Source organism: Rhinolophus ferrumequinum, chromosome 4 (assembly GCF_004115265.2).
Source record: "Rhinolophus ferrumequinum isolate MPI-CBG mRhiFer1 chromosome 4, mRhiFer1_v1.p, whole genome shotgun sequence".
NCBI classification, from domain to species: Eukaryota; Metazoa; Chordata; class Mammalia; order Chiroptera; family Rhinolophidae; genus Rhinolophus; species Rhinolophus ferrumequinum.
Genome location: NC_046287.1, coordinates 46,840,587 through 46,868,278, shown reverse-complemented (window position 1 = coordinate 46,868,278; position 27,692 = coordinate 46,840,587). Strand labels below are relative to the sequence as shown.

Here is a 27,692-nt window from a genome sequence, read left to right as displayed (position 1 = left end):
AATCACTGGTCTTTCCACCAGGCTGTTCTTATTTTCTATCCTGAAGCGATTCACAATCTAGTAGATGACTGCGGGCATATGCAAAGTATTGTACTGAGAGTCGGCATGGAACCCAAAGGAGCAGAACCTAGTGATTTTAATGGCGTAGAATTTCCAGTTGGATTGCCTAGATTCAAGATTCAGATCCAGCACTTACTATCTGTTATCCATGGACTAGATGTTAATTTTATGTCTCAGTTTCCTCATCTATAAAATGGGAATAATAATACCTACTTGGCACAAAGTAAACTCTTTGATGTGGCAAGCTGAGCTCCTCTGCTGTGCAGGGTAGAAAGTGGAGAGTAAGTGGCTTTCTATTTTCAGCCCACTGCCTGATTTTCATTAGCTTTGCAGGTCGATTTCCTTTATGCTTGCCCTAGGGGCTGGAGCTTATGTTTCTGTCCTCATTACAGAAGGAATAGCTGTTTTATAAGGATATTTTTCTGGATGGAGATTAAACAAATAACACTTATATCTGATTATGCAAGTGTAGCAAAGTCTTGTTGCTCTAGTTTGTCCTGAGAGAGTCATGGAAACACAGACATCAGCGTAGGAGTTGTTAGCGATTTGCTAGTTTAGGTACTTTCCTTACAGATGAGACGACCAAGAGCAGAGAGGACTGACGATCTGTTTTGGGTTGCAACGTTAGTTTCTGTAGTCCCAGGACTGGCACTGGACTCACTGATTGTCAGTTCAGTGTATTTCTTACACCAATTGTCAACATTTTTTAGGGTAGAGACCTTTTGTAGATGCGTAAGATACACTTGAAAGTGATGAGGATTGGATCTACAGCTAATAGCTGTATGTTCCATAAATAAAAAATCAAATGAGAACCATATTTTTAAATGTAAATATTTATTTCTCAAAAAACCTCTGGGTGTCCAAGAGTAACAATGATATTTGTTTCTAAAATTTATTGTATTAGTTTTCCAGAAATACCAATATTACTGACTCCTGCTCTATTTAAGGGAATAGAGAGCAGACATTCCCTGAGATATTAAGCTGTCTTTTTTTCCCCTAGTCACTCTGTGGCGGTAACTGGAGTAACAGTGTCCACTGCTGGCAAATCAGATAATTGCACCATTCTTTCTATTGTTTCTCTATGTGAGGAATAACATTTTATCTTCATCGGGATACATTTTCAGGTAAGGGTTTTAAAGGCATATATCCTGCAAGGGTACCATTGTGGTTCTAAAAATAATATATTCTTTTTTTTACTTCAATAATCAATTAATGATTTGCTTCTATAAATCTGAGAATACAAACATAGTGGCGGTTCCTATTTTAAAATATATGAGGCTTAATATACTAAGAGGATAGAAAATATAATTTTACACACAGACATTTATATTTAATGTTATCAAATAAGCAAAATCAATTATCATTTTATGGTGATCCAACTGAATTTTTTTATCATTTAAAAAAATAACTTATCAAAAATTTATCTGGGTTTATTCTTTTCAGGATATTTATCAGAGGTTTGGAAGAGAAAGAGTAGAAGGCAATTGAAATGAGAGATTTTCCTTAATTTATACAAAATATTTAAGGACAGTTTAGTTTGATAAACCTTTGAAGCAATTTTTGTAATCTAAGAATTTAATTTTTTAACTGGAGAGTTGGATAAAAGCCTAACTAGAAATGACCTCTTTTCCAAGATTTCCATGTGTTTTAGAAAAGCTTCTTGGGTTTCAATGCCAAAAACAGGCAGCAGAGGGCCCACCAAATTTAAGCTATCTGGAGACTTGTTCAACCTGAGGACAGATTTTTGTTCCCGTTTTAAATTTCTCCTTAAAATTTTGTAGTTGTATATGGAAAAGGTAGCATGGTTTTCTTGCTATAGAAAAAAAAAAATAAAACATTAGGATGCATGGTATAATTTATGGAAATCAATAAATATCAAGCTATTGTGGTCATAGAAATCTAGCTTGTATAGTTAAGAGCTGGCGTAGAATTTCAATGTTCATTCACTTTTAGATTGGGTAGTTACAGCTATTACAAGGAGCATATGCCCACTGTGAAGACTATGCATTCTGATAAAGATTGCTCTGTTGTATGGAAATGTTGCCACCCTGTCTCTGCTCCATTTGTTCTTGTTTTGTGATGAATCCCATTTTTGAGATTTGAAGCTGTTTGCATCTAGGCACCAAGACTGGGAAGACTGATAATGTGAATCTCTCCACAATTTTACTGCTTTCAGTTCCCGAGGTTATTCTTTTGTGACAGTTCAAGTCTCACTTTACTTGCAGGATCCATCTTTGTCCCCTTTCTACATCTTATATGTGCCTCCCACTGGGAGTCTTTTCTCCGTAAGAACTTTATCTGTTCTTACCATATTATGTTTCCATTTTCTGTCTTCCAGATATCCCCACATGGAAATTTTATTTGCAGCATTTCTTATGCATTTATTCATTGATTTATTCAACCCATATTTACTAAATCTTACTCTGTACCAGGTCCTTGGAACAGAGAAATGAATAAGACCTACAAGGCCTGTGTTCTCATGGAGGGAGAAAAAATCACCAGTGTATAAAGACAAAAATCAAGATGAGCTATCATACTGAGGAGACACCTCGGCATATAAGGAACTTAGGATCAGACATAAAGAGTGCAGGTAGTTACTTTGGATTGAATGGGAGGGCAGGTCTCTCTGAGGAAGAGATATTGAAGTGGAAACCTGAATGACAGAAAAGGGCCATCCCTATCACATATTTCAGACAGCAAAACAGCGGTTTGTGCAGAAGCCACAAGGTAAGCACAAGCTTTGCATATTGGAAGAATAGAAAGTAGGCAACCCTATCTCCAGCTACTGTTTTCCATTTCACCTTGGAAAGGACAGGTGAGCACAGGAAATACTTTTCTTGTTCATCTCCCATTGGAGAAATTTGGCTCCATTGCACGTCTTTGCCTCCCTTCCACTTTCCTTAACGACTGCCTCCCTACGTATTTCCAGAGGAAAATCTGACCTCATTTCATCCTCCCAAGCTCCCTTTTAAACTGCTTTTCTGCACTTTATCCTGTATGTGAAAGCCTGCTTATTTAGGCATGCTGATTACTGAGCTTCTTGCTAGCCAACCAAGGCACAGATAGAACTAAATATTCACTGCCTAGGACTTTAATCAAGATCATTCAAGTTAAGTCTTCTGTTTTGCAGTTCCAGAGAGGTTAAGTGTTTGGCCAAGGCCATTTTGCCAATTTAAGGAGGCAAAGAACTCGAGAATTCTGAACTCCAGAGCTCTTTGAATTACCTTGTTTTGTCTGCTATAATATGTCCCTCGGCACCACTCTATTTCTGTCTCTACCACCTTTCCCCCATCTTCTCTTAGATCTGGTGGTTCTTTTGCTTTCTGATCCTTCTCTTCATACTATTTTCTTCTAAAGCATGCCTGTTCTCTGCCCAATCTCTACTTAATAGGAGTGTTTGGTGGTTTTGGGGCCCAACAGCCTTTTTTCTCAATTAAACTAGATTGAATACAAATAGTAAGGCCATACACACATTGAAACCTCCTCACACTGAGACTATTTCAGATGGATAGTGCAGTTATACAACACTGATTGACACTTGCAGTCTACGAATCAGGAACAAGGAAGAAGAAAGAAGACCATGTTCTACGAGTGCATGGTGAGGGGATTTTTTACAAAGATTTATTACTCAGTATGCAAATCTAACCACAGCCGGTGGTACATTTTAGATTTTGTATTAATTCCCCAGAGGCTTGCTGGCCTAATTTTAACTTCTTCATATATCCTTACTCAAGGTGAGAATTGGGCTTATAGTCAGGGATAATGTACATAGAAGATGTGCTTTCACTCTTGGGATCATGGAAAGACAGAAATAAGGGAGGCAATGGACTGAGATTGCTTAGTAAGCTGGCTACAGCTTCAAGCCATTTCTAATTATCATTCAATAAGTGTGTGTATGGTATTGTGAATAACTTTAAAGATATTTCCAGGAGGACTGGAGAAACTCTCACCAATAATCAGAGAAAAAGAAGCCAAAGCCAGGATGTCTATAAAATGTACAGAGTTGTATCGAGCGGTTGTTTCTCCAGAACTTGAAAGTATAACATGGGAAAAGTTAGAGGTCAATCTAGAACGTGAAACTCATCAGACTTATTCATCCGACATTCAGTGTTCAACCATGGTCGTACCAATCTACTTTAACATTGTAAATGGGCTAGCTCTAAGACAGGGTTGTGCAACCTTGGAACTCTTGTCACTTTAGGTGGGTAATTCGTGACTGTGGGAAGTAATACTTGTATATGATGTTTAGCAGCAGCCCTGGCCTTACCACAGGCCAGTAGCACATCTCACTCCCCAATTGTGACAACTGAAAATATCTTCAGACTTTGCCAAATATGCTCTGCAGGGCAAAACCATCTAGTTGGAGAATGAATGCTCCTGGAGGAAGGTATTTCTTTTCCTCAGAAGGATAATGCTTATTCATTATTTATGTTATATCTTATTTTGAAAAAGGATTTGAAGAAGCTTATGGTGAAAAAACAGACTGACCATTAAATGACATACAATGATGAGGGAGATAGACATACCAGAAATCTGGCTGAAGATAGCAATTATATTTAAAGAATAGATTTAGCTTTGAGATTCCAAGGGGGCACATTTAAAACGAAAATAAGTTATATGGTTCTTACTGATTGATACAAGAAAATATAAATACTAGTTTTATTTGAGTGAGATTTTCTTTTTGGCCTGGATTTTATTAGGAGAAACATTCCATGAGGTTATTTTAGTAGTAACAAATTTTTGTTAGGGACTAAAGACATGTTTTTCCTATATCCAGAGATAAGAGCAGAGGGAATAATTATAAACATTCATTTCATGAACACATTCGTTGTCAGATGTTCATCATAACTAATTTTAATGGTACTTGGTTAAGAAAAATCATTCCTGGTAAATACACATGATGGACCTCTCCCTATGCTGATGAATTTCATTGTTGTGCATTCAGCAAATAGCTGAAAGTGGTTTCTGGCTGTATGGAAAGTGGTCTCTGGCTGTATGTGCTCTATGTTCACAAATGGGTTTAGTTCCCAACACCTGACTGCAAAATCATAAGTGAAAACGTGATGAGTTGCCTGTTCTTACACCCATAGATGTCAACACAGCAGCACCATGTTGGCAGGACCACTGAAGGGTCAGAGACCTAGCTTCAGGGACACACTGTTGGAAAGCTTGTGTACAGTAATTGCTATTCTAAGCAGTGTCACCAGTGTGAAGGTTGGCCTTCTGGACTTTACAGTTTTTTCTTTTAATAGGAGAGTAAGTTTGTTTTCAAATAGTGTATTAGTTTCTGAAGGCTGGCAAAACAAAGTAATACAGACTAGGTGGCTTCAACCACAGAAATTTATCTTCTCACAGTTCTGAAGGCCAGAAGTCAAGATGTTGGTAGATTTTGTTTCTTCTGAGGCCTCTCTCCTTGGCTTGCAGATGGCCAACTTCTTATGGGGTCCTCACCTAGTCTTTCTTCTGTACACATGCATCCCTGGTGTCTCTCTGTGTGTCCAGATTTCCTTTTTTTACAAGAACAACAGTCATACTGGATTAGGGCCCACCCTCGGGGCCTGATTTTAACTTAGTCACCTCTTTAGAGACCGTGTCTCCAAATACAGTCACATTCTAAGGTCCTATGGGTTAGGGTTTCAACCTATGAATCTTTGGTGAACACAACTCAGCCTATAGCAAAGAGCTTGCATGTTCATCTCATATAAGTGAGGAATTATTCTAATACATTCATTACCCTCAATTGGTTCCATTCATCCATCCAAGTGGATAGGTGCAAAGATAAAATTTTCTCCACAGTGACAGATCAAATCTTCTCAAACATCTTTCAGGGTTGAGTCAGGCTTGGAGATGCCATGACAAATTTGGGCGATACTTTTTAACACGGGGAGTTTATGTGCATTTCAAGTTGTATAAAATAGCTTCATTCTGTTGGTGTTCCTGGAACTACATCCTCATCCCTTTAATCTGACCTTTCTGAGCCAATTTACTCCTATATACTCACTAATTTTTGTGTCTAGAAAAACAACACTCATTTGCAAACATCCCATGGAGGGCAAATTAAAGCTTTGTAGCAACTGATTCAACCATGTGTTCTGGGCGTATTCTCTCATTAAATCATTCATTTATTCTTCCAACAAATATATGGGCAATCTACTACATGTGCTAAGAATTTGGGAGACAGTGGTAAACAAAGAACGTGACTCACTTTGCTCTGGAAAAAAAAACAGGAGAACAGTAGGAAGAGAGCAGCTAAGCTCTCTGAGAAGAAATTTCTGGTGCTGACTTGGCATAGTGGCCCACAGATTCTTTTGGGTCGGATACTAATTAAAATATGTTATCCTATGATTTCTACAATGGTTGAGATGTCCATGAAATGCTTACATTTTGCTATCCACAATGGTCTGCCTCCCATATTTAGAAGGATGGTGCTGGGGACTGGTGTCCCTGACTCGGATTCTCGAAATCATGGTGACAGTATTACTCAGAACTCAAAATGGGACATGGCCTGAAGCATGGCTTTTGGGGGCCCTGGAGGCAAGTGGCAGGATTAATACCTCCTTCAAAACTCAACTCTTCTCAGTAAATAACTACTAGAAGTGTCCTTCCAAACAAATACACTGTGAAGTAGTTTTCATTTCTTTACTACATAAATGCTCAGAGCTTTCTTGGTAGACATTTAGCAGCTTTGATCTGGTCTTAGGAGACTACAGATACTGTGACCCCATAGCACCTACCTGCTTTCCCCGCCTGAGGAATGAAAGGGGGTCTCTCCTTCATAAGGTTATTTCAAGGATTAAAAGAGATAATGTCTGTTAAGGGTCTGCTACTGTGGCGCTCAATATATGTTAGTTTATTCAAGATGTTCGAGACCATGAAAGACCCTTTCCACCACCACCATCCAGCCTTCAAAATCTTCCCGTTCTTTGACCGGCTACAGGTATACCACTATTTTATTCTTTTGAGATTAAACACAATGTTTCACAATCTTTTATTGATAAACAGAACATCTTACCAGAGCAGGAAAGAAAATACATTTAATACATTAACAAAACATCTGAGCCGGAAAGAAAATGCATTTAATACATTCTCAGGTTAACTGGTCAGCTTCAAAGCCCTGTGGGGAAGAGACAATTTTATGGACAGATATCTGTATGCATTCTGGTTTTTGTGTATGTTGCATGCGTGTTGGGTTGTGGTTGGAGGTGGTTTGGGTATCAGGACCAAGAAGCATGCAGCAGCTCTGTTGGTAGGGTGTGAGGTGTCAGTCTTGCCTGGTTCCCGAGCTCTCAAGAGTGGATATCCGATGACCAAGAGGCTGGATGCAGCTCTGAAGTGATTAAAAGGAGGAAATCGGTTTCACATCAACTCTGTCACAATTTGCCTAAGTCTAATTGTAGAAAGTGATGAGCTTCAGTTATCATTTCAACTTTTGTAGGAATGTTATGTTAAAATGTATTTTGGGGAATGATTGCCTTTTCTTTTCCTCCCCTCCTGTCTTCCCGTGCCCTTTCCTCTTTCCCCTCCCTTCCCCCCCCCCCATCCCTTTCAGTTGACTTCAGTGTACTGTATCTGTAGCTCCAGAATGCCCTTTTGTATGTCCACGAGTCTAACACAAATCTAGAACTGAGTTTCCTTTGTAACAGTTTGGACTGTGGAACTACCCAACCACCTGATGCTCTGTGGCAGGAGGACGTTATGTTTCCCGAATCTCTGCCTACTGTCAGAGGGTCTTTAATGGAGATAATGGAGAAGTGATGTGAAGATGATTTAGGGTGCAATGCAGAAGTTCAGACTATGGGTCAATATGGACTTCCAGAGACTCTCCATGTGCTGTCATTACGCTCAGGGCTATGGCTCATTTCAGTAGATGCTTTTGCTGTTGTCGTCTTTTAATAGTTCTTTATTGAAGTATAATGTGTGTGTGTGTGTGTGTGTGTGTGTGTGTGTGTGTGTGTGTGTGTGTGTTACATGCTGTTGAATTGGCTCTGACCCCTGGCACCCCATTAATGGGTGATGTCCGCAGTGTCCTGTCCTCAGCAGCCCTGTTCAGCTCTTGTAGACTCATGCCTATCTAGAATTGGACTTCTTTTATGAAGTCAATCCATCTCATATTTGATCTTCCTGTTTTCCTGCTGCCTTCTGTTTTTCCCAGCATTATTGTCTTTTCAAAAAAACCCTGCCTCCACATGATGTGCCCAAACTAGGACAGCTTCAGTTTTGTCGTTTTTGCCTTCAGCAATGTTTCAGGCTGAATTTGCACTAGGACTCACTTGTGCGTCTTTCTGACAGTCCAGAGTATCCATGCAGATTTCCTTCAACACCATATTTCACATGAATTATTATTTTTTTCCCCTATCAGCCTTCTTCACTGTTCCACTTTCACATCTGCACATATTAATTGGGAATACGAGGGTGCGGACGATCTTAGCCTTGATCTCTAATGAAACGTCCTTACTCTTGGTGATCTTTCCTAATTCTTCCATTGCTGCTCTTCTCAGTCTCAGCCTCCTCTTAATTTCTTGGCTGCAGTCTCCATTTGAATTGATGACTGAACCAAGGTGAGCAAAATATTTAACAATTGCAACATCTTCATAGTCTATGTGAAAGTTGTGTATTTCCTTTGTAGTCATGATTTTTGTCTTTTTAATGATCAAATGAAGTCCTGCTTTGGCACTTTCTTCTTTCACTTTAACAGAAGTCATTTCAAATGACTGCTTTCTGCCAGAAAGATGGTATCATCTGTATATCTTGTTATTGATATGCCAGTTTTTACCCCTCCTTCCCAAGTCTAGCCCAGTTTTTCATATGATATGTTCTGTGTACAGATTAAACAATAGAGATAAAAATGCACCTTGTCTGACACTTTTGCCTCTTCTGGAAACCATTCTGTTTCTCCACATCCTGTCCTGACAGTGGCTTCCTGCCCACAATACAGGTTATGCATCAAGACAGTCAGGTGCTGAGGCACGTCCGTTTCTTTCAGAGCAACCCATAGCTTTTCATGGTCTACACAGTGAAAGGCTTTACTATAGTCTATGAAAAACAGACTAACCTTCTTGTGAAATTCTTTGGAGCACTCCAATATCCAGCAAATGCTCTCAATTAGATCTAAAGTACCTCTTTTCTGAATCCAGCTTGAACATCGGGAATTTCTTGCACCGTATAAAGTAGAAGCTTTTTTGCATCACCTTCAGCGTCACTTTACTTGTGTGGGAAAGTAGCAATGGTCCTATCGTTACTGCACCGCACAGCATCTCCTCTCTGGAAAATTGGGACTTGTATTGAATGTTTCCAATCTGTAGGCCATTGTTTTGTTTTCCATGTTTGTTGACATATTCTTGTTATTATTGTGACCGATCCAGACTCTGTGGCTTGAAATAATTCTATTGGTATCCCATCTGCCCCTGGTGATTTATTTCTTCCCAATTCTTCCAGAGCAGCTTTCACTTTACTTTCCAGAATAGGATAGAAGTATAGCATACACCAATTAAAATACAAATATCTTAGATGCACAGCTCAATGAATTTTGGGAAATGTATGATTTTCTATAACTATTACCCATATCAAGGCAAAGAATATTTCTAGCATCCCAGAAGGTTCCCTACTGCCCCTTTGCAGCCATTCCTCCCACCTTAGAAACAAAGACTTTTCTGATGTCTTTAGATATCAGATTCCACTTTTTAAATGGAATCACTATTTTACTTGTTTGTTTCTGGCTTCTTAAGTGCTTAATGTAATGTTTTTGAGGTTTATTATGTTATTGTGTCTAGCAGTGATTTGTTTTTTGTTTGTTTGTTTGTTTTTGCTGAGGAGTAGTACTACAGTGTATCAGTATACCTCAGTTTGTTTCCCATTTTTCTATTGATAGACGTTTGAGTTGTTTCTTACTGTTGTGTTTTGAAGAACTAGCTGTCATCAGATACCACTGCAGCTTGGAGACTGCTTTCTGATCTTGCATCACCATATTTATTTATCAAATCAAGTTCTTCTGCCTTGTGTATCACTGACTAATTCAAGGTCTACTTCCTTGCCTGCATGATGAAACAAATTAAAAGTTTGAAACTAATGAGTACTTAAAATGTTTCTTATCTTCCCTTGGCTATTAGAAAAGTCAGTATTTGAGAATATGAACCAAGTTGGATATGAACGTTTATAGTTTCATGGTCTGCTAACAATTAGAACCAAAAGTAAATTAATTGTGAAATTAAAATGTGTTTTTTATTCTGAGTCATGCTTGTAAAATACAAACAAAAATGTGCGTGTGTGTACATATATGTAATATGCATATTTATGTACATAGAAGCAATAATAATACTTGGAGTAATATTCAGTTACTTAAATTGCAAAAAAGATAAGAATAATATGTAAAATTAGAATCACAAATTAATTGGGTAAGCGCATCAATAGATATTAACACCATTAATTGAATGTAATTCAACAAACATTCACAAAACACAATCTTGTAGTGAATAATTTCTTATTTATTGCTATTAAAACATTTTCTCTCCGAACAATGGGATAAGGTTAGAGGTGGACAGATAGTGGGGGATCCGACCATAAACACATACAAACTGTATTTTAAGGAAAAAGGACATCAGTAATCTTGGTTAGTTTTCATCTAGTTTTTGAACATGTTTTGAGGCATAACAATAATTCAACTCAGCTTTTAACATAATAATAAGAAAATATATAAAATATCACCAATGTTATTAATGATAATTCAGTCACTTCCGTATTGTGATCAATGAGGAGAGATAGAGTCAATAAGGAGGATGGAGAGAGTCAAAAACTAAGGCTAAAAAAGGATTGTTTGTAAAAAAGGAAAAAGACACAAGTGAGAAAAAGCAGGACTTCACGCATTACTGTAACTGGTTAGCTGTTCCATTTTCCCCTCCATATCTATGTTCCACCTCTCCAACTTTGACCTCAGTCATCTCACTAGGATTTTCCCTTCCTCTGAAATGTGTCGTGTTAAACACTGAGGCAAAAACATGACTTTACCTGGATTTTTCCTCTTAGAATTCGTCCTAAGTGCTTCATTAAAAAAAATAATAATAATTCACTGTAATTAAAGAAAAAATACAAGTTTAGCAAAAGTGAGTAAGTGTAACTGATGGATAAGTAATGTCATTTATTAAAAAAAAATTATTTTAGAAAACTTGCCCATAGCCTAATTCAACTCAACCAATCGCTATGTGAGAACCAAGAAACAAACTTTCCCCATAACTATTCTGATGAAATTCTATGGTAATATTGTCTATTTTATGTATTGATGATTTCCTTGTAAAGAATGATGCAAAGTACAGCGTGCCCCTTTATCCAATGGGCTCAAAATAAGGGTCAGGTTTTTCCTTTAAAATACTTTGTTTTCCATATGCTAAGTAAAAATTGCAGGGCAGCTCTACAGGTTGGCACATGAAAGAAATGGTATGTTTCCACAAAATCTTTGAATAGTCTTAGTTTTAATGGACTGTTCTTATCATTTACATAATATCTTAATATTTGAAATTGATTGTAGAGAGCTTTTAGAGAAGGTTCTTACACTTAGAACTTACCCACTCTCAGAGATTCTTTTTAAAGGTTATGATTTTCATGAACAGCAGCTGTAGAGCTCTACTAATAACAAGCTAATTTATAATAGGGTATAATATGAAGAAGATTTAGGGCGCGATGGGAAAGTTCAGGATGGGTCAATTGTGCTTTTTAGCCACTTGGCCGAGTGCAAGTTACACTTGGCCAAGTGGGGTAAATTGAGATATTTACCCTACTCATCTCTGCAGCATGAAACTCTGATCTGAAATTTTAACATGGCCATCGGCACCCTGTCCAGCTTACCCAGAGGAAATAAACCTTCTAAGTTATGCAACAAATAGTTGCTGAATCACTGCTGAGGCCAAAGGTGATGCTGGGCTCTGGGGACATACTGTATGAGTAGTGAACAAAACAGACAAGGCCCCTGATGTAGCGAAGCTGAAAATCTCCCTCATCTTTCAAACATGGAGGAAGAGGAATGAGGTGAGCAGCCAGTCCAAAGGTTTTAAAAGAGTTAAGATAAATGCAGCTTCATTTTGAGATCTCAATGGTTGCAACTAAAGAGAACATCAAAATGTGTATTCTGAATGAATGCCAAGGAAAATAAACTACTAACGATATACTCTAAACTACTAACTTCATTGCCAATAAAAAGCCTAGAGCAAGAATGAGTGTTAAGGCTTGGAACTGAAATAATGTGCGGGTGGGAAGTAAGGGCTTAAGGAGGCAAGGGCAAGGAAGCACAGAAGCTGGCAGTGGAAGGGTTCATTGGAGTTCCAGAGACAAGCAAAACATGTCGATGGACAAGCAGAAAAACCCATAGGTTTTGTGTGACCTTGGTGATAGTGCATGGCTGAGTCAATGTCATTTAAAGGTCTTGAAACTAGAGAGACAGAAATAAATAGAAGGGGGTATGTTGTAATAAAATACTTAAAGACTGTTGTGTGGAAGAGGGAAACATATTTTTTTTCCAGTGCGCAATACAAAAATCAGCCTTTGGATCCAATCCTGGGAAGGGCCTTCTGAGACTAGAGCCATCTGAAAAAGGAGAGGGTGACCCTGGAACTGCTGGGACCTAAATCATTGGAGAATTCAAGAGGAAGTGAGACATTCTGTTAACAGTGTCGTTAGAACAAACTAGGACTAGGTTATTATAAGGCCCATTTCTTTGGAAATTCTGAGCAGAAGAGGAAACGTGAACTTAACAAACAAATCTCTGCAACTCTGTGTGGAAGCAGTTATTTTTATTTTCTTTGACATTCCCAGAGGGTTTGGCAATATTTATTTGCTTTGTATGTGTGTGTTTTAATCTAGACAGACTGTGTAAGGACTGTCATGGTATAAAATAATTCACTTCTGTGAAGAAAATAAAATTGAACTGTTCGTAACAACTAGCCAGGAAATTGACAGAGAAAACTTTGCAAGTGACTAAGTCTCTTTAAGGTAAAAAGAATCTGTGTGATTGCATAATCACACAGAGAGAGCATCATGAGAATTGAGTATCCCAATAACAGAGATGTATTTCTGTGGTTATCAGCATTAATAGTGGAATATGGGAACATGAGCGTATTATAAATAAAATCATGTCTGTTGACTTAGGAGACAAGGTATGGCCATAAAGAAAGAAATACTTTATTGCAGGAAATTAATTTTGCTCTTTATGGCGCTAACCTTGTAAATACTCTCAATCCATGAATTATATTACCCATATCCTAAAAAAACTGTATTGAACGTTGTCTTAAAGATTGCAACCTTGATTTTTCAAGGAAAAATATGTTATTGTTTTTTATTTCTTAATTTGTTATTAAAATGATTATATTGGAGCAGCAATATTTTACATCTCTTCAAGCAGAAAGTAAAAGGTATAGATTTTGATGTGTAAGAATTCTAAATGCAAGGCTTTTAATACCACATAAATAGAATGTGCTCTCCTGTTAAAAGGTGTAATAGCATTGTATGATATTTAGAAGAAAGAATAATCCAATCAGCTAATGGCTATCCACAACTACCTTCTCAGCTAAGCATAAAGACTTTCCCTTTTATATATGTGTTGTCCTCCTGTTCTAAATCAACATCTCTGTTAAAAAAAAAAAAGACAACCTTTTATGAATATGAAGGTAGCACTAGCTCTTTGTAAAAAATTGGGAGGAAAATACAAAGAATAGTATATAGACAGATAGATAGCCTGCCACCCACTGATAAACACTGCATACTGCCCTTCAGTCTGTGTGTGTGTGTGTGTGTGTGTGTGTGTATTTAACGACATGTATCACACATATATCCTATTTTGTGTACATTTTAACTCCATGATCCTGCCTGTCAGATGAATAAAAATGTATGTGGAAAGGGCAGCATGAGAGTAGTGAAATGACATGAAAATACCCAGGTAAGTAAGGGGGTCATATTGTAAACCTCTATGGAAAAAACATGTCTCCATGAATTATTGTATAATATTTATATGTCGAGCTGGTTCGAAAACTGGTGCAAATTTCTCCAAAGGACATATGACTCCTAATGTGCTCACCAGCTAAGGCTCTTTGTACACCTTCCCCCAACACAGATTGGGTGCTTTTGGTGCACGGAATTGTTTTCACTTACCTTCACACATTAAGCTGTGTCTTAACTTGGGATTTCTCTCATTTGATGTTTTCTCTCTGGAATCTCCACGCCCCCCTTATCTACCTGGTAAATACCTCCTATCTTTTAAATCTTAGCTTGAAGTAGTACTGTGTCCAAGACACCTTTCCTGACTCACACCAGATAAAACTGACTCCTCTTTCACTCTTCTTGTGCAAGCTTTACACTTTGGATCTGTAACACTTAGTCCCACATACGTGTGCAGCTATCTTCCTCCATACTCTAAGCTGCTTAAGGATAGAATCACTTTTTATTAATGTCTGAACACTGGGTCAGGCTAATGATGGAGAGTTAGTACTTAATAAATTTGTTATTTGAGTGAACTAAGGAGTGAATTACTGAATGAAGGTTGGGCATGTAAACTAAGATGTATGCATTTATGGAAATTATCTTTTTATGAGTATATTGTCCATGGGCATCCTGTTTGGCAAATGTCAGAAACAGGAATTCATAGACAACTCAGGTTATTTAAGAATAGCAATGTATATCTGTAAAAATAGCATATATAAAAAGGGCTGTGCTAAACAAGAAGGGAGAGAGGATAGCTGTGCTCCAGAATTGCTCTGGGGACAACATAATGGGCACACTTCTCCAGTGTAGCCAAGCTCTTCTCACAAGTAGAGAGGTGTAATCAAGAGGCCCATCACACAACATCGGCTGATATGGAATCCAGGTCTGGGGCTCCTTCCAGTTAGCTTATTAATTAATGGAGTAAATTAGTTAACTTCCTTGGGATTGAATTTATTGATCAGAAAAATGCAGTTATTAGATTAGATCATCTTTAGGGTTACTTCTTGTTCTAATTTTTAAAGGTAAGGAATAATGATTAAAGAAGATTTCAGTTCAAATCCATAGATAATTACAATTGCATAATGAAATATATGATTCTGATGCATGCGTTAGTAATTTTCCCGGTTTTTTGATATTAGCAAAACTCAGAGAGTCTGAAGACCGCCAGCCCCATATGCCTCTGCCCCTCAGCCCCTATTAATGCTTCAAGAGTAAGAGTAGCTTCTTTCAGAGAAGATAGTTCTTTCTTTCTTTTTTTTTTTTTAACATCCTTTGAAAAGTTAGTGTTACCTGGGGAATGGAGCCATGGGAAGGTATGTTGTACTGTTGAGTGGAGAATTAAAGAAAGAGATCAAAAGTCCAGAACCTGAGACTATTCCTTTCTTATTTTCTCCCTTCCTTCCATTGCCACTAATTAAGTACTTTCCTGTGTCACCATGTGCCAGGCCCCGGGTCACAGAGACCCTGAGGTCAGAGCTCTGTGCTGGGTTGGCTGGGAGTGTTTAGGAGCCAGAGAGATCATCCCCAGGAGCTTGAGAAACTGGGAGTGGATGGGTATTTACTGAGAGGACGTAGAATGTCTCTTCAAAGGGCACATAAAGGAGCATTTCAGAGTCAGGAAATGGAATTAGGACACCTAGTTTATCTCTGCCTAAGGGGGCCTGAAAAATAAAAAGCAGCATTTGAGTATCTGATCTGACTCTTGTAGCAGGGAACCAAGGGCTAAACTTGAAACTTTATACTTTATAATATAAAGATATATCACAGTGCTGTCTCCCGTTTGTAGTAAAAAAAAAAAAAAAAAAAAAATCCTTGACATGAACTTTCTCTGAAGATTGTCTTGCTAGAACTAAATCTCTTGAGATGACGAAGACCATTTTATGGAAAGATGAACACAAGCCTATGAGCATGTCCAGAGCTATCTTCTCCTTAGCTCCGCTGACAGCATCAATTAGGTATCTGGGGGAAGAATAATTCTGTTTGGTTAGTTTATTCCTGCCAATTGGGGAGAGATCTATGTACTGATATGTACATAGATCTGGATCTATAGATATATCTGCAAAGCAGAATACGTGCTATTCTTGACTCACGCCCAAAGATTTCTTGCAACCATTTGGTACTCTCATCTTTAGAAACCAGTTTCAAATATCTGGAGGGACTCAAAAGAAGATAAAATAAGTGGCAACATAAAAGGGCCAAAGGGACAAAGGAGTGAGCAAAGAGAAATGTAGAGACCAAGGCCCTAAAATTTGTTTACTTAAAAATCTCCATGGTGTTCTGCCTGAAATTATTCTTTTTCAGAGATTCCTCCTCCTCTGTCCACATCAAACGCAAGTGAAAAATATTTCTGATTCCTTTAAAAATCTTTGACTTGAATGATACCTTTCATTTGCAGTTAGAGTCAAATTTACATTTAAGGCAAATTCTTACTTAAGGAGCTAGTCTAAATTTCTAAAAGGAAACAGTAATTATCTACTGCCCCTACAGTTACATAAAAATGAAAATGGAATGGGGAAAAAAAAGATTTTCAGAATCTATTTCCTTCATTTGGTGATAGCCTTAGGCCCCAAATCTCATCTTGCAGAACATCACATGTCTAGCTTTAGTTTTATTCAGCTCAATTCTATGGCCAAAATCTCATAAAATATATGTTATAAACTCAAGATATTAAATTCTTCATCGATTTATGTGGGACTCAGAAAATACATCCTCACGACCCACAGTGGAACAAAATGGATCTGTTTCCACAACTGCTGAGATTGCTGCACATTTTTTCCCCTGAGGATGTAATAATTAAAGTCATAAGAAATTCAGGTAAGCAGGTGGTATCAGAGAGACCCAGCCAATAATAAGACATCATTCTGAGCAGGACGTAAAGCAACGGGGGTACAGAAGCAGGCAGTCATCAGAGATTCAATTAAGTAAACAGCTAGTGTTAAAATATATATGTTTGTAGGAAACAGGACTCTAATTTAAAAATTGGCATTGTGGAGCAGCTATCTTGTCCATAGTAGTGGGGTTAGGTGTATGATTATCAAATACTGGACAGGGCTCTATTTTCATGTGCTTTAGATATTAGGGTAGGTATAGTACACTGAATAATAGCCCCCTAAAGATATCTGAGTCCTAATCCATGTAGCATGTGAATACGTGAGTTACATGGTGAAAGAGACTTTGCAGATGTGACTAAATTCGAGATATTGAGATAGGGAGATTATCCTGGATTATCTGGGTGAGCCCAATATAATTACTAGGGTCCTTATAAGAGAGAGGCAAGAGAATAAGAATCTGTAGTAGGAGATGTGACTACAGAAGCAAGAGGTAGGAATAATGCAAGGAAAAGACCATGAGTCTTGGAAGGAAGCTGGCCTCCAGAAGAAATGTAGAAAGCAAGCTGACTCTTTCCTCAGAGATTCCAGAAGGAACCAACTCTGCAGATATCTTGACTAAAACCTAGGTAGTCTGATTTGGGACTTCTTACCTCCAGAACTATGAGAGAATAAGTATATCGTTTTAAGTAACTAGATTTGTGGTAATTTGTTACAGGAACAATAGGAAACTTATATTGTAGGTTACTGGGACTCAGGAATAATTTAAGGATCTAATTTTTCGGTTCCTATGTACAAAGTAGGGACTAGGGCCAGTAATACAGCGTCAATTTATAATAACATTTCTTAAGTGCATTGTACTTTGGAAATTGCTTTCATATACATCTTTTAGAAATAGATCACAAGATCAGAAGCAGATTAATAGCAACATTTCTAGAACCCTAAGGCTTAAGGTATTTAGCTAGACTTCATAAAATTTTGAACACTAAGACAAGGATTGGTTCCAGAGTTTAGAGGGAAGTGATCTCTGAGTTGTAAAGGTTTTTGAAGATGTGTAGAATATAATAATTTCTGATGGACTTACAGGTCATACATTTTAATTAAGAAATGTTATTATTATAAATTGATGCCATATTCTTGAGACTGGTACATAGGAATTGAAAAATGAGATCCTTAAATTCTTCCCCTAGAAATAATGAAACTAGTGTTCTAAGAGTCTTGAATTGGGAATCTTTCTAAGACTTGATTGTAAGTCACTTTTGTTTGGAAATCATTAACGCTTCACAGTTATCTTCACCAGGAAATTTACATATGTGTTTCAGTGCATGTGTGTGTGTGTGAGTGTGTGCACATGTGCATGTGTGTGCAGGTGCACATTGTGTATACATGTCTAACCCATATATACTAACTACAAAGAATATAATCAATCTAGATATGAAAGTGGCCATTTTAGTAATCATTGAAGAGAAATTGGTCACATGTTAAATTTAGATAAGGTTATATCATATGCGCACACATAATCTTTGCATTGAGATTATAAATGAACACTCATTTCTCATTTTTTTTTTTTGGAAATAGCATAATATTTTTTTTTCTTTTGCAATATTCAATAGTCTTTTTAACATACCAACTCACTGATGTATCGTTAAAATTGATGTTATCATCTCCTACTACTGATACCGAGTAAGGAAAGTTAAGTCAACATTCACAACTCTGAAATGAATGTTATGCATATTTTGAGTACATTTTAATATAGAAGGCTGGAAGCCACTGAGAATATTTATTCCATCATATTAGCTAGATTAAAAAAATACACTAGATTTGTAAAGCTAAGCCATCTGCTAGTATCAATCTGGTATTGCTTCAATAGGGAAGAATGTGCACAAGTTTTTGATACCAATAATTTCCACTTTTTCTTTATTGAATCAAAATATTAAGCCACAATAAAATTCCTTCCAGGTTTTTTTAATAGATAGAAATGTTGCCTACTAGAAATAAGTATATCCAGCAAAATTAATCTGCAAGATTGTTATAACATTAATGCAACCACTTCTTGAAAATCTAACTTCAAATACTTTAACATTTATTTAGATTATCCTTTCAATCTAAAGAAAAGATCAATGATAGCATCAGAGAAAAATAAGAAATATGATTTTGAACTTGTACTATATTGAGTAGACTGATTACATTCCCAGAATTATCTCACACATTTTCAATAGAACCCATTTATCCGGAACAAAGGATAAAAACATAAATGCCAATATATACTTTTAAATCCTACTCCAACTCATGACAAATTAGTTTATCATTTTTTGTGTGTGAAAAAATGTTGGACCCTCTTATTTTACACTTAATTTGGGAGATGTTTAAAATGTTCAAAACTGACTAATTCACAAAGGAGACCATGTGACAAAATGGAGTGAGTCATTCACTGCACAGAGATGATCAAATAAGTAAACAGGAAATATTTGGGGAATATTTATTTCTGCCCTATGTATCCCTCCAATTTAGAGCCACTGGGAGATAAAGAAATTAAAACAACACCACCACCACCAGCAACAACAACAACAAAACTAAAGATGTTTCAGAACACAAGTGCTCACAGGCACTTAAAATTTATGGACTTATATAATTCCATTATACCATGTTTCATTAATTCTAAGGTGCAAATAAATTTTATGCATAAACATCTCTGAAATTGGTATATATCTTATAATCTATGGTATGACATAGTTTAATAAAGTGTTTTTTTCATTCCTTGTCATACCTAAAATGATGGTCTTAAAGTAAATAGTTCCTTAGATTTCATAAATTTAGTTATTTAAATAATGGCGATGGCAATGACAGAAATGAAAGAAAAATATATTGTTACTTTGCGAAAAATAAGAATTGATGGCATTTAATATAAACATCAATATCACAAAATATGTTCTTTGAACTTTTTTTATTTTAAATTCAAGTAAACACAAAATTATGTACTTTTTCCAGTAAGCCATGCATAAACTTATCTATTTGGAACTTGAGTAGTCTGTGCAACAAAATCATCTAGAACGTAACAAAAACTCAGAAGGCAAGGGGAGAAAGGCTTCTTTAATAATTAATGTCAATAAGCTGTATGTTGTTTATATACCCTCCTTTATATGCCCTCCTAATGTAGACTTCATTTACTTTTATACTAATAAGTAATTCTAACAAATATGTTCATCTCCAATTTATGATAGATTTGATGTAACAAATTTTAAAAGGGGCACCTTGTCAATTTGCAACGTGAAAGCAAAGGAAAAAACAAGGTGTAGGTGGTATGAGTCACAAAAATCATTGGTATAGCCCTCTCCCGTTGAGGTGGAGTTAATCTCCCATGTTTCAGGAAGCCCCAAAGATATCAGTGTTGGAATTTAAAACTCAAACTGCATGTCATGTTAGGTTGAGCCTAAGTCATCAAGCAAAGGCTAAAATACTCTCTGTATATCCTATTTAGGGGGTTGAGATTGTGTGTAATCCAAATAGAATTTTAGATGACTTAGTGCTTAAAGAGATCAAGCACCGCAAGGTAATTCATCCTTCAAAGACCAGACTAAGCAAGATTTTTCTGTTCCCCTTATTTGGTATTAACTGTCTGTATGTCTACTTATCCAGCTTATGCATTCTTTCAATAAATAGATATTTATTGAGTGCCTACTCTGCCTGGCCCCATGTTAAGTACTGGCTATGTGGCAGGAGTCAAATGAGGCAAAATATGTTCTCTCATCAGCTTATATTTTAAAAGAACAAGACCGTCCAAATAAATAAGGGAAATGCACAGAATTGTAAGAAAATTGTAAGTTCTGTGTAGAACCATAAAACAGGGAAGGGAGAAAGGATTGGCTATGTTTGGAGGTTATAATTTTAAACAGATTTGTTAGATCTGAGCTGGTAACATGTGAGCAAAAAATTGAAGGAGGTGAGAAAGTCAGATGGAAGAGCATGTGTAAATGTCCTGCCACAGGAGCATGCCAGGGTGGTTTGAGGAACGGCAACTGTTAAATGAAGAGAAAGTAAAACCGATACCAGGTAACAAATGAAGGCAGATATAGGATTCAACTTACATTGGGCCTTGTAGGCACTGTAAGGACTTTGGTTTCTATTGAGGTCCAGGACTTTGAGCAGGGGCATGATATAACCTGATTTATACCTTTAGTACGTTGGCCACAGTGTTGTGGGCATATCAACGAAGAGCAAGGGTAGATCCCAAGGGAGTAATCAGGTAGCTGTTATAATAAATAGTCCGAAAGACAACGGTAGTAGGTAGCAGTGGAGAGAGTGAGAAGTAACAGTATTTTAGATAATATTTTGAAGATAGAGTGAATAGATTTTTCTGAGAAACCACATATGGGGTATTAAAGAAATGAGATTAGAATGTCAAAGTTTTGGGCCTGAGGAAGAAGAAGATGGAGGTGTCATTTCAGATATTGGGAAGATTGAAGAAGAACAGGTTTGAGAAAGAAAAATGAGAGTTGAATCTTGGCCATGTTAAGCATGAGATGCTCAGTGGACATCTTCATAGAAACGTCAATGTAGGACTTGTTCATTGTAAAGAATAAAGACCTGAGTGTTGAGGAAGTTAGTAATTACCAGGATCTACCATTTATTGACTTAGCACTATGTGGCAGGCACCGCTTTAATGGTTTTACATACGTGTTCTCAATTAATCCTTATAATAACCTTATTGTATTGTTATGATAGTTTTATAAAAGAGGAAATTGAGACATAAATTGCTCTTCCATCTGACTTTCTCATCTCCTTCAATTTTTTGCTCACAGGTTACCTGCTCAGTTAAGTTCTTCTCTAACAAATCTATTTAAAATTATAACCTCCAAACATAGCCAATCCCTTCTCCCTTTCCTGTTTTATGGTTCTACACAGAACTTACAATTTTCTTAAAATTCTGTGCATTTCCCTTATTTATTTGGACAAAGAGGTTTAAATGAATTGTTCAAGAACACACAGTGAAGTCTATGATTGGCTTAGTCCTTTTGTGGTTTTAGCCACTGTTTTATATTACCCAGAAATGTATGGGCACGGGGCACTGTAAATGTTCCAGGCAGAGGGAACAACATATGCAAAGCAGAAGGGCCAAAGGGAGAATGATATCTTCAGGAGGCCTGAAAGCACAGGGAAGGAGCCGGATAATCAGCTTCAATGAACTAATGCTTTTATGGTACCTGACAATTTCTACCTGTTTTATCATAGGCACACATATTCATTTCTGGGAAGAAGGAAAGTGTTTTCATTATCAGTATTCCATGAGTAGGGAAATGGAATTACAGAGCTAAGTTCACAAATTTAGTCAATTACAAACTAGGTTTGATATTGGACTTCTTACATCAAAACTGAAAATAATTTTTCTATTTCTGATTGCTTTAAATCTTGCCATGTATCTGTTTAGGAGGTGAGGAAATATAAATGAGAATACATATATTTTGATATTGAAAAAAATATTGATATTGAAAGTTAGAAAGTAATTTACAAGATAGAAATGAGTGATCTGGAAGACAATGAAAATAATAGCTGTCATTTTTGAACTCTTAAGAAGTGTCAAACACCGTACTAGGATCTTTACATTCATTTACTCAATTTGGTCTCATAAGAGTTGAAAAGGACATTCTATTATCATCTCTTTTAGAGGTGAGGAAATAGAAGCTGAGAAAGACTAAAGAAACTTGCTGTAGGTCATTAGATAGCCAGGAAATAGCACAATCAAGACATGAACCAAAAGTGTCTGAAATCAGTGTTCGGACTCCCAACAGATTGGTCAGGAGCCACTGTACCTGGGTAGTACTTCATATTTTGTTTTTATAAAGTCAAAGGTGAAATTAACAACTGCGAAGAGCTTCTACTGAGTGAGAAATTATTTTCTGAATTACAGTAAAGTGTGGATTTGTGTTCACCCGCCCTGAACGGGTTTTCATTCTAGTCTTGCACACGCTTTTATCACAGTTTAAGACAGCAGATGGCTCTCTTGCGTTTTCTTTAGCTTACCTCTCTATGTAAACAACTAAACAGCGTTTTGGGGAGGTAAAAGGGAAACGCAGAACTAAAAGACCTTGATTATCCCAAGGCTGCCCCACCCCAAGCTCCCTTAAAACAGGAAACCACATAAAATAGAAACAACCGCTTAAGGCTTGTGAAATTCACAGCCTGAATAGAACCCTGAGACTGAGGAGTCTGCAGGCGCAGTGCCAGGGGTCTGAATGCATCAGGAAAGAGAGTATTTCCTGGTTATCAAAAAGCTGGAAGGCTTTATGCTCCAAGGTGTGTGTTATTAATATCAGTCCATGGAATCTGTGAGGATTAATTTCCTATCCACCTTGGAAAAAAAAGGAAAAGAAAAAAAAAAGGTAGAAAGCTGCTTTTAAGGAAGGAAGAGTATCAGACTCGCGGCCAGACCTCCTACACTCAGGGGAACTTGCTTCCGCTCTGACAGCTGCGGCTGGGGCAGGATCCCTGTCCGCGGTGCTGAATCGCAGCTGCGTCTGTAGGTTGCCGAACAATGAAGGAGCCAAAAAACCGGCCTCCCCAATTATCCAAAGCAAGGAATTGGGGAAAAGACTGCAGTATAAGAGATTGCCTGGAAAGATTATGATAATACGAAGCTTAATCTCATTCTGTTCAAATGAATGCAGGAAACATATAAAGACAAACACACACACACACATACACACACACACACACAAAAAGCAAAGCAAAGCAAACTAGGATACGTTGATTGAGGGAGTTGTACTACATTTAAGAGGCCAATATACTTAACACTTTGCTTCTTTGAAAAACTCACTACTAGCTTTAAGTAAATATGTTAGCTTTAATTGTAAAGTCATTCTGGTATTGCAAGCTATAGCATCTGAAATGTCCAAATGGCTTCTTTTTATGTTCAATGGGACTGATTTCAGTGAATTTTTTTCAGTGAATTTTTTAAAAGACACACTTTAATAGCCTTTCATTAGATGTATCCATCTCTGCAGATGGCCTTCCCTTTTAAGCAGGAGCATGGCACAACACAAATACACATTTAGTAAAAATGTAAGAACAAAGACATGTAAAACAGAAAATAAAGTGGTAGAGGTGGAGCAAAATAGTTAACACACTCCTTTCCCTCGCTTTTACTACCTCACGGATGATTAGGGATTGTAAATTTCTGGCAACATTGTTCCTACCTATTCCTTTTAGTAATTATGGTTATTTTGTAGATATAACATAGCAACGTGGGAAAACAAGCTAACCGAGTATGTTCTTTAATGTTAAATGTGATCATTTTACTGCCAATGATGTCTGCTTTGGACCCAAATCTACACACCCCCTTTAGATTAAATTCTCTTTCCCAAAGGAGACTTGTTAGCAAATATAGAGCGAATGGAAGAAATAACAGCCGATCAGTAATTGCTTACATGGAGAGGTTGTAGATAAGTTCTGTAGAGCAGAATGTGTCTAGCCTTTCTGCCATCAGCCCTTGGCTGAACTTCTCCCACTGGCCCGGTTGCAAGTCTTTGTAGTATTTTACTGCTTATTCCTGAGACAAAGAGAAAGTGTGTGTCGGTTCAGAACTGCTCCCAGGGCTGCTTTCAGAGTGTGCCTCTCCTCTCCTTCCAGCTCTAAAGCAGTCACCAGGGAAGTGATTGTTACAAGTCTCTTGATTACCAAGTGAGTTTTCTTTCTTCTATCCTTCACACCGGATTATGAGAAGTCTAGTTTTTGCAGTTCTTTTGTTTACCTTCCTGTAATGATAAGCAAAACAGCTTAAAGAGAAAAGGAAAAGGTAAGAAGCCACACTAGCACAAGCTAAATTTGGGTCTATCACTCTGAGCGTCTCCTAGAAACCACAAATCTGTATCATCCAAGCGTGAAGTGTTTGTGAAGTTGTTTTTTTTGTTGTTGTTGTTTTTTTACCACCTGCTTTCCTAGGGTTCCCTCCACTTGCTCCCTTCCTCTTGAACCTTCATATTTCAGTTATCCAAGACAGAGCATTGTTGGGACACAGACTGGAAATCAAGGAGAGGAGGCAGCAGCTGTTGTACTTGAATTTCAGACAGTTCATATGAGTTTGCCCCCTGACAGTGCTTCTCTACCCAGGGACACCAAAGATTGTAGCTCAGATTGGACTGTCCCTCAGTCTGGCTGCTTTTTGTTGTCACTGGAATGCTGTGACACCCTCCCCCACCCTTGATATTTCTGCAGTGACTTCTTCAGTATTCCACTGGGCGTTTATCCTATCCAGCTGCTGTCTTGTAGTAGCTACAGCTGCTATCATCTCCAAGTGCTAGAGAGCAAATTTGGGAAGGGGGTCTTCCCACATCACCTTACCGCATCTTCTCGCCTTCTCCTCCTCCCTCCTTTTGCTCCGTGTTACCGTTTCAAAATGACAAGCCTACCCTTCCTGGCAGCAGAAGGGAGAGTCCAGCAAGTTTGGGTGGACTAGGTAAGGAGTGGAGGCGCCTCCCTCCTCAGGACACATTCTCCTCCCTCCCAGCCTCTTGTCTTTCCTTCTCCTCCTCCTTCCCAGGGTGGGGTGGCTTTGGTGTTGAAGGGATTAGCCAGGAGGGCGGGAACCTCCTCACCCTCCAACTGCAGATGAGAGTTTCTTTGGACTGGGAGACACCTTAAAATCCAGAAGACCCAGCTAAGCCACGGACACCTCGGAAACCTGCGAGTTTCATCTAAGCAAAAGCGCACCAATATTCCTTCAATTCCACCAGCTTTGGCTCATCCTCTTAGCACCCTACCCCCTGCAATCCATTTTATCGTTCTTTATTATTATTACTAATATTATTTTCAAAAATATATATATATTTACATACATACATACATTTTTTTCTTTCTGAAGAGAGACATAGGAGGGGTACGTGAGGGGGTTGTAGTGGGGTGGGAACGAAGCGCTTTGATTAGAGATCTCCAAGGAGAAGATTGCTCTCTCCAGATGCTGATTTCCAAGGCACTTGACAATCACCGGCAGAACCCGAGAGCAGGCTGCGGCGGCGGCAGCGGCAGCGGCAGCGGCCAGGGGGCAGTTCCAGCCCGGTGCTGAGCCCTGCGCGCCCTGGACGGACAGACACCCTGAGACCCAGCAGAGACCGGCTCTCCATCCAGTGCCCTGGAAGAAGGTGGCCAACTCTGCCGCCTGCCAGGAAGGCGGGCAGGGATAAAAGACAGCGCGAGTGGCGGTGGAGGCCCCCAAGGGAGCTCCGGAGGCGCGTGGTGACCTGCGGCGCCAGCAGCCCCCAATCCACTCCTGGCTCCGACGCGGCTGGGCGGCAGTGGACACGGCCTCGAGTTTTCGATCTCGCCCCGCCGAGCCCTGGGTGCCTCTGCGCGCCTGGCCCCGCGCTCCTCCGGGAGGGCGATGGGTCCTAGTCGGGACTGAGCACCCCGACTCCTCTCCCCAACCCCTCCGGGTTTCCCCCTCAACCTCCCCGAGGGATAGCCGCGGTGCGCCCCGCCCCTTCCCTCCCTGGTACCCCCAGCTCCCCTTCCATCTGTCCCCTTCCTCCTCCAAACCCACTCCCGGGCCACCATGGCCGCTGCCATCGCCAGCGGCTTGATCCGCCAGAAGCGGCAGGCGCGGGAGCAGCACTGGGACCGGCCGTCTGCCAGCAGGAGGCGGAGCAGCCCCAACAAGAACCGCGGGCTCTGCAACGGCAACCTGGTGGATATCTTCTCCAAAGTGCGCATCTTCGGCCTCAAGAAGCGCAGGTTGCGGCGCCAAGGTCTGTGTGGGTCACTGTTGGGAGGAGCACCCTTGGATCTCCCCATCTCCCCGTCTGCATGGGGACTCTTTGGTCCCCCCCTTCCCTCCCTCGGTCTACCGGTAACCCCGGCCTCCCCAGTCTCCCTTCGGAGCGCTCGGAGCGCTCGGACCACGGGGGCTGGGAACCTGCTCTTAGGCAACCTGTGGCCACTGAAAACTCAACCCTGCCAGGAGCACGCAAGTTGGCCCATACCCGCCAGCAGCCTCTTGCTCTTGAGTCTCAGGCGGGATGGGTTCCAGAGAAAATCTCTTTCTACTCCGAGGGTCTTGGCTTACCCTGGGGATAGAGCCTAATCTCCAGAATGCTGCGGAAAAAGCACACCTTGGGATTGCGCTGGTTTCTTCCAGTCTGATTGGAGGTGTCAGGAATTTCTGTGTGTCTGGCCTCACTTGGCCTCCCAGGTCTTCTGGACACCTCCTTGGCTCCCAGACCTTGGTGAAATGAGGTGTTTCCCACAGCGTCTTAAACAGGGGTTGGTGTAAGAGAAATGAGGGGAGGATATGTGTGAATTAAGGGCTAGTTCAGTTGAGATTTACGGGAAAGCTGCTCAGCCTGCAACATGGAGCACTCTGAAGCCTTTTGGTCACATCTTGGGATGCAGAGAAGGTCGCAGAGTAAGGAAGAATGAATCTGACTTGGGGGGCTGGCCAAGTTTACATCCCCAATATGTATCAGTTTTAATTCAAGGACTCGCGAATTACATGAGGCAAACCAAGTAGTTACTACTTACAGATGAGTAGAATAGTTGCTTTTATATATATATATTTTTTTCTTTTTTTTTTCCCCCCGAGAAACAGCTAATGTCCAGCATGACTGTCTTTTGCTGCCTTTAAAATGTCAGGGTCTGAGAAGGCAACTCACTCAAGAGCCAGAGCCCAGCAGCTTTTGTTCATCCCTGCTTGTCTCCACATCCAGTTGCTAAGGGCGATTGCTTTGAGAGCATGGGGTGTTCTGTGGGAAAAATGGGGATTGCTTGCTTTTCAAAACTATGTGGGCTTAGCAGGAAACATCAAAGAATATATTTACGTTAATAGAAGTATATGTTTGCCCAGCACATTGTATTCTGGTG

General features: G+C 39.0%; 1 protein-coding gene across 5 annotated transcripts in view; it reads left to right on the top strand.

Annotated features, from left to right (window-relative positions):
• FGF14 (fibroblast growth factor 14) overlaps positions 1–27,692 on the top strand; it is a 600,644-nt gene that overhangs the window by 395,364 nt on the left and 177,588 nt on the right. Inside the window, exon 1 of one of the 5 annotated variants that reach the window (XM_033104275.1) lies at positions 1,165–1,184. The exons of 3 other annotated variants lie outside the window; for them this stretch is intronic. Coding sequence is in view for 1 of the 2 variants with exons in the window: in XM_033104271.1 (XP_032960162.1) it covers positions 26,389–26,581 (193 nt within the window). In the remaining variant the exon portion in view is untranslated. Of the gene's footprint in view, positions 1–1,164; positions 1,185–26,388; positions 26,582–27,692 lie in introns of those variants that run through there. One more of the 5 variants, XM_033104271.1, reaches the window with a different exon arrangement.